Source organism: Moschus berezovskii, chromosome 11 (genome assembly GCF_049115385.1).
Source record: "Moschus berezovskii isolate FMDL1 chromosome 11, NW_MosBer_1.0, whole genome shotgun sequence".
NCBI classification, from domain to species: domain Eukaryota; kingdom Metazoa; phylum Chordata; class Mammalia; order Artiodactyla; family Moschidae; genus Moschus; species Moschus berezovskii.
In genome coordinates this window covers 22,682,058-22,689,976 of record NC_142470.1, presented here as the reverse complement: position 1 = coordinate 22,689,976, position 7,919 = coordinate 22,682,058, and the positions used below count along the sequence as shown (strand labels likewise).

Sequence of the window (7,919 nt, the reverse complement as noted above, 5' to 3'; positions counted from 1 at the left end):
CAGACCTTATTTTTCTGGGCTCCAAAATCACTGCAGATGCTGATTGCAGCCATGAAATTAAAAAATGCTTACTCCTTGAAAGGAAAGTTGTGACCAACCTAGACAGCATATTAAAAAGCAGAGACAGTACTTTGCCACCAACGGTCAGTCTAGTCAAGGCTATGGTTTTTTCAGTGGTCATGTATGGATGTGAGAGTTGGACTATAAAGAAAGCCGAGTGCCGAAAAATTGATGCTTTTGAACTGTGGTGTTGGAGAAGACTCTTGAGAGTCCCTTGGACTGCAAGGAGATCCAACCAGTTCTTCCTAAAGGAAATCAATCCTGAATGTTCATTGGAAGGACTGATGTTGAAACTGAAACTCCAATACTTTGGCCACCTGATGCGAAGAGCTGACTCATTTGAAAAGACCCTGATGTTGGGAAAGATTGAGGGCAGGAGGAGAAGGGGATGACAGAGGATGAAATGGTTGGATGGCATCACCAACTCGATGGACATGGGTTTGGGTGGACCCCGGGAGTTGGTGATGAACAGGGAGGCCTGGCGTGCTGTGGTTCATGGGGTTGCAAAGAGTCAGACATGACTGAGCAACTGAACTGAACTGAAATAAAAAATATTCATCTCACCCACAAAGGTTTAAGGTGGGAGTGAATGTGTGTTACCAGGGAGAACAGAGTCAAAGAGCATATAAACTTGGGTGATTTAAGGGTATAAAATCAAATAATTATACAAATATAAGAAAAACAGCACTCAATTATTGGTATCAAATAATTCAATTAATTTTGATGTTAACATCCCGGGGATAAATAAAACTGCATGTATTCCAAGTCTTAAAGACTGTGAATCTTATTTTATGTTTAGGTACTAACATTTTAAAAAATTATAATCAGAGAAATTCAGATACTGACTGAAGCAAATCGTTAACTATAAAAAAAAAAGCATACTCAAGAGCTTATAGTTGCATTTTTCAGAAAATACAAAAAGTTATATCTTGTGTTTCTAGCTGCAAACTTATAAACAAGTGTTTTGGTAAAAAGAATAAAGATTGGGTACTACTACATGAAGTTTATACAATTTTTAATACAATTTGCACATAATCTAATATGTGGTCCTCATAGCAAATTTGTTAGGTAAATATGGAAAGTGAGGAACATGGACTTATAGAAAAAGAAGTTTAGAAAACTTCTAAAAGTGTCATTCTGCACTGCATTTTGATGTGGACATTCTTAGTGCTCTGTTGGCCCACTTAATTCCTAATTATAATTTCAGATCTAAACTACAGATGGTTCTTTGTCCGGCCTTCATTTGATTTCCTAGAAAATGTATTATATCTGTATTTATCATCTATTATCATTTTATTCAAATTCAACCAATTTTTAATATATCACACTAATTATTATATTAATAAATCTTCATGTTTATTGATACTACCCTTGTTTCAGAAGGTAATTAAGTTAGCATATGCAAATTCATTAAATATAATGAAACTTTCTAACATTTTTTTTGGTGAAGGAAATGGCAACCCACTCCAGTACTCTTGCCTGGAAAATTCCATGGGTGGAAGAACCTGGTAGGTTACCGTCCATGGGGTCACAAAGAGTAGGACATGACTGAGGCTTTACTCACTTAGAACATTTTAAAAATTGAAGTGGCAGATACAAATGAAAGAGGGAGTGATGAAAAAGAAGTCATTCAAGTCCAAAAATAAAAATATATTGACCTAATATATTGACTGAAATTGTGTTACAAAACTATGTTCCATCAATGAGAGGAAATGATTAATTCACTATATTCAAAAATACAAAAAAAAAAAATGCACAGGAAAAATAACGATTCTCTGCAGTAAGTTGGGACATAAACTTTTCTCAGCTGTCCAGCATACTCTTTTGGTTTTGCATCTCTACTCAGCCTACACAGATTAGACTACACAAGCTATGACTCCCTTGAGGGCTGGGATGAGTCATGCTCACCCGTAAGAGAGCACACTTAATCTCAGTAACAGTTTCCTTTACAATGTTGTTAGTTTCTACTGTAAAGCAAAATGAATCAGCCATTGTTGTTGTTGTTGTTCAGTGGTCAAGTCATGTCTGACTCCCTGCGACCCCATGGATTGCAGCACGCCAGGCTTCCCTGTCCTTCCCTATCATCCTGCGCTTGCTCAAGCTCATGTCTGTTGAGTCAGTGATGCCATCCAACCATTTCATCCTCTGTCATCCCCTTTCCCCCCTGCCTTCAATCTTTCCCAACATCAGGGTCTTTTCCATTGAGTCGGCTTATTGCATCAGGTGGCCAAAGTATTGGAGCTTGCTTTGGCATCAGTCCTTCCAATGAATATTCAGGACTGATTTCCTTTAGGATTAACTGGCTTGATCTCCTTGCTGCTCAAGGGATTCTCTAGTACCATAGTTTGAAAGCATCAGTTCTTTGGCACTCAGCCTTCTTTATGGCCCTGTTCTCATATCTGTGCTTGCCTACTGGAAAAACTAAAGCCTTGACTATATGGACCTTTGTCAACAAAGTGATGTCTCTGCTTTTTAATAGGCTGTACTGGAAAAACTAGAGCCTTGACTATATGGACCTTTGTCAACAAAGTGATGTCTCTGCTTTTTTAAATAGGCTGTCTAGGTGTGTCATCGGAGAAGGCAATGGCAAGCCACTCCAGTACTCTTGCCTAGAAAATCACATGGACAGGGGAGCCTGGTGGGCTGCAGTCCATGGGGCCACTGAGAGTCGGACACGACTGAGCGACTTCACTTTCACTTTCACACATTGGAGAAGGAAATGGCAACCCACTCCAGTGTTCTTGCCTGGAGAATCCCAGGGATGGGGGAGCCTGGTTGGCTGCCGTCTATGGGGTCACACAGAGTCGGACACGACTGAAGTGACTTAGCAGTAGCAGCAGGTGTGTCATAGCTTTCCTTCCAAGGAGCAAGTGTCTTTTAATTTCATAGCTGCAGTCACCATCCTCAGTGATTTTGGTGACAGGGAAAATTTCAGTTTCCACTGTACAGTAAAATGAGTCAGGGGTATACATATACCCCTCCCTTTTGGAGTTCCTTCCCATTCAGATCACCACAGTGCATTCAGTTGAGTTCCCTGTGCTATAACATGTATTATTAGTTATCTATTTTATACTTAGTATCAATAATAAACATGTGTCAATCTCAATAGCCCAATTGCTCCCTTTCCCCCTTGGTATCCATGTGTCTATTCTATGTCTGCTTCTCTATTTCTGCTTTGCAAATAAGTTCATTGATACCATTCTTCTAGACTTCACAATTATGCATTATATATATTGTAAAGCAACTATACTCCAATAAAAATTAATTTAAAAATTAAATAAAACAAACAAGCAAAATCAGTTTCCTTACAGAGTGAGGTAACAACCACCGTATAAAAATCCTACAGTTAAACTTCAGCAAGATTAATGATCTCAGATGTTTTCTATCTGCTTCTTTGGTCAAACAATCATTAAGTTGGAGAAAAACTGTAGATGATTATTTTTCTTCTTCAATCTACAATTTTTTAAAAGAGCGATCTTAAATCTCCCACTATGTAATTAGGGCTCTTAGCACTTTCCTTGTAAGTTTGTGGAATTATGCATTCAGCTTTATTAAGTGCACTTACATCTCCTTTGCTAGAACTGAGGACCACACTTCTCTGCAAGAGAGCCTAAAAAAATGTGATTTTCACTGAGAGTGGTAAAAAGGCCCCTAACCTTGTGATTGTGGAGGAGAAAAAAAAGGCATGCGGTGGATTAAAAGCCTTCTCTTCCATGAAGGTCTGTTTTAATCATGAAGTTTTCCCCTTTTCACTCATTTTTATTTTTTATATTCCCCTTCCCCCCATGTTTGTGGGCTTCCCAGGTGACACCAGTGGTAAAGAATACACCTATAAAACCACCTACCACCTACCAATTGGTCCATACTGAAATCAGATTGATTATATTCTTTGCAGCCAAAGATGGAGAAGCTCTATACAATCAGCAAAAACAAGACCGGGAGCTGACTGTGGCTCAGATCGTGAACTCCTTATTGCCAAAATAAGACTTAAATTGAAGAAAGTAGGAAACATCACTAGACCATTCAGATATGGCCAAAATATGATCACTTATGATTATACAGTGGAAGTGAGAAATAGATTCAAGGGATTAGATCTCATAGACAGAGTGCCTGAAGAACTATGGATGGAGGTTCGTGACATTGTACAGGAGACGGGGATCAGGACCATCCCCAAGGAAAAGAAATGCAAAAAAGCAAAATGGCTTTCTGAGGAAGACTTACAAATAACCGAGAAAAGAAGAGAAGTGCAAAGCAAAGAGAAAAGGAAAGATATACCCATTTGAATGCAGAGTTCCAAAGAATAGCAAGAAGAGATAAGAAAGCCTTCCTCAGTGAACAGTGAAAAGAATTAGAGGAAAACAATAGAAGGGAAAAGACTAGAGATCTCTTCAAGAAAATTAGAAATACCAAGGGAACACTTCATGAAAAGATGGGCACAATAAAGGACAGAAATGGTATGGACCTAACAGAAGCAGAAGATATTAAGAAGATGTGGCAAGAATACGCAGAAGATCTATATGAAAAAGATCATCATGACCCAGATAGTCATGATGGTGTGATCACTCACCTAGAGCCAGACAGCCTAGAATGCAAAGTCAAGTGGGCCTTAAGACGCATCACTATGAACAAAGCTAGTGAAGGTGACAGAATTCCAGTTGAGCTATTTCACATCTTAAAAGCTGATGGTGTGAAAGTGCTTCACTCAATATGTCAGCAAATTTGGAAAACTCAGCAGTGGCCCCAGGACTGGAAAAGGTCAGTTTTCATTCCAATCCCAAAGAAAGGCAATGCCAAAGAATTATCAAACTACTTTGCCTGGAGAATCCCAGGGATGGCGGAGCCTGGTGGGCTGCCGTCTATGGGGTCGCACAGAGTCGGACACAACTGAAGCGACTTAGCAGCAGCAGCAGCAGCACAATTGCACTCATCTCACATGCTAGTAAAGTCATGCTCAAAATTCTCCCAGCCAGGCTTCAACAGTATGTGAATCATGAACTTCCAGATGTTCAAGCTGGATTTAGAACAGGCAGAGGAACCAGAGATCAAATTGCCAACATCCACTGGATTATGGAAAAAGCAAGAGAGTCCCAGAAAAACATCTATTTCTGCTTTATTGACTATGCCGAAATCTTTGACTGTGTGGATCACAACAAACTGTGGAAAATTCTTTAAGTGATGGGGATACCAGAACACCTGACCTGCCTCCTGAGAAATCTGTATACAGGTCAGAAAGCAACAGTTAGATCTGGACATGGAACAACAGACTGGTTCCAAATAGGGAAAAGAGCACATCAAGGCTGTATATTGTCACCCTGCTTATTTAATTTACATGCAGAGTACCTCATGAGGAACGCTGGGCTGGAAGAAGCACAAGCTGGAATCAAGACTGCTGGGAGAAATACCTGTAACCTCAGATATGCAGATGATACCACCATTATGGCAGAAAGTGAAGAAGAACTGAAGAACCTCTTGATGAAAGTGAAAGAGGAGAGTGAAAAAGTTGGCTTAAAGCTCAACATTCAGCAAACTAAGATCATGGCATCTGGTCCCATCACTTCACAGCAAATAGGTGGGGAAACAGTGGAAAGGGTGACAGAATTTATTTTGAGGGGGGCCTCCAAAATCACTGCAGATGGTGACTGCAGCCATGAAATTAAAATCATTTGATTCTTGGAAGAAAACTTATGATCAACTTAGACAGCATATTAAAAAGTGGAGACATTACTTTGCCAACAAAGGTCCATCTAGTCAAGGCTTTGGTTTATCCAGTAGTCATGTATGGATGTGAGAGTTGGACTATAAGGAAAGATGAGCACCAAAGAATTGATGTTTTTGAACTGTGGTGTTGGAGAAGACTCTTGAGAGCCCCTTGGACGGCAAGGAGATCCAACCAGTCCATCCTAAAGGAAATCAGCCCTGAATATTCATTGTAAGGACTGATGCCGAAACAGAAACTTCAAAACTTTGGCCACCTGATGTGAAGAAGTGACTCATTTGAAATGACCCTGATGTGGGGAAAGATTGAAGGCTGGAGGAGAAGGGGATGACAGAGGATGAGATGGTTGGATGGCATCACTGACTCAATGAACATGAGTTTGAGTAAACTCTGGGAGTTAGTGATGGACAGGGAGGCCTGTTGTGCTGCAGTCCACGGGATTGAAAAGAGTCGGATAGGACTGAGCTACCGAACTGAACCAATGTGGGAGATATAAAAGGTGTGGCTTTGATTCCTGGATCAGAATATTCCCCTCAAGTTTGTATATTCGGTTGCTTCTGTCATGTTCAACTGTTTGTTGCCCCATGTACTGTAGCCCGCCAGAGTTCCTCTCTCCATGGGATTCTCCAAGGCAAGAATACTGGATTGGGTAGCCATTTCCTTCTCCAGGGGATCTTCCTGACCCAGAGGATCAAACCCAAGTCTCTTGTATCTCCTGCTTTGGCAAATAGATTCTTCACCACTAGTGCCACCTTATTTGTATTTGGCATTGCTTCACATTATATGGGCTTCCCTGGTAGCTCAGCTGGTAGAGAATCCTCCTGCAATGCAGGAGATCCTGGTTCCATTCCTGGGTCAGGAAGATCTGCTGGTGAAGGGATAGGCTACCCACTCCAGTATTCTTGGGTTTCCTGGTGGCTCAGCAGGTAAAGGATCTGCCTACAATGAGGGCGACATGGGTTCAATCTCTATGTTGGGAAGATTCTCTGGAGAAGGGAACTGGCTACCCACTCCGGTACTCTTTTCCTGGAGAATCCGATGGACAGAGCAGCCTGGCAGGCTCAGTCCATGGGGTCACAAAGGCTTGGACACGACTGAGCCACCTTCACTTTCACACCTTACACTCCCAATGTGGAAACAAGTCATATAAACTGTTATTTCAGAACTCTTGTCTTTCAGCAAACTTGAGATGTACAGATCTAATTAGCAAACCAAAGGGAGGTTTTCATTCAATTTCTGGTCATTGTGGTCTTTAACATGGCTATCATAATCTTAGAAGAACTAAATGACTTGGGAGAGCCATAACTTTTAACTGCATTTTGTGCTGGAAACAGCTACCTAAATAAGCAACAATTCAACCTAATCATACCTCCATCTTCCAGCATCTATAACTTAGCAATATAATGTTCTTTGTATGTTTGTTTGTCTAATATGATCTAAATTAAAACTCTTTGTGCAATAAGTTAAAAACAAAACCCACAGAATAGGAGAAAATAGTTGCAAATCCTATATCTGACAAGAGACCTAACTCCAGGATACAAAAAAAAAAAAAAACAAAAAAAAACTCTCACAACTCAATAATAAAAAAGACAATCCAGGTCTCTAGGTTTCCTGGCCTCGTTTTAGGCATGTCTGGACGTGGTAAAGGTGGAAAAGGCCTTGGGAAAGGAGGCGCAAAGCGTCACCGTAAGGTTCTGCGGGATAACATTCAAGGAATTACTAAACCCGCGATCCGCCGCTTGGCTCGTCGCGGTGGGGTCAAGCGCATTTCTGGCCTCATTTACGAGGAAACTCGCGGGGTGCTGAAAGTGTTCTTGGAAAACGTGATTCCGGACGCGGTCACCTACACCGAACACGCCAAGCGAAAGACGGTCACGGCCATGGACGTTGTCTACGCGCTGAAGCGTCAGGGACGCACTCTTTACGGATTTGGCGGCTAAACCGGAAACCACAGACAAAGTTTCTGTATCAGTTTATCAGGCCCTTTTCAGGGCCAAGAAAAAAAAAAAAAAGACAATCCAATTTAAAAATGAACAAAGGGTTGGAATAGACATGTTTCCAAAAAAAGATATCCAAATGGCCATTAAGTATGTGAACGTATACTCAACCTCATCATCTATTAGAGAAACGTAAAGCAAAGCCA

At 40.9% G+C, this 7,919-nt stretch overlaps 1 protein-coding gene across 2 annotated transcripts; it reads left to right on the top strand.

Annotated features, from left to right (window-relative positions):
• Positions 1 to 5,112: 5,112 nt before the first annotated feature.
• Positions 5,113 to 7,718, top strand: LOC148776102 (histone H4-like). 2 transcript variants are annotated; one of them, XM_088841724.1, is made up of 3 exons: positions 5,113 to 5,136; positions 5,548 to 5,551; positions 7,403 to 7,718. In XM_088841724.1, the coding sequence occupies exons 1-3, from the start codon at positions 5,128 to 5,130 to the stop codon at positions 7,714 to 7,716; spliced, it is 327 nt and encodes a 108-aa protein (XP_088697850.1). In that variant the 5' UTR covers positions 5,113 to 5,127; the 3' UTR covers positions 7,717 to 7,718. The 2 variants fall into 2 exon arrangements, with proteins under 2 accessions (XP_088697850.1, XP_088697849.1); XM_088841723.1 differs by lacking the exons at positions 5,113 to 5,136; positions 5,548 to 5,551 and having other exon boundaries at positions 7,389 to 7,718.
• The last annotated feature ends 201 nt before the right edge of the window (positions 7,719 to 7,919 follow it).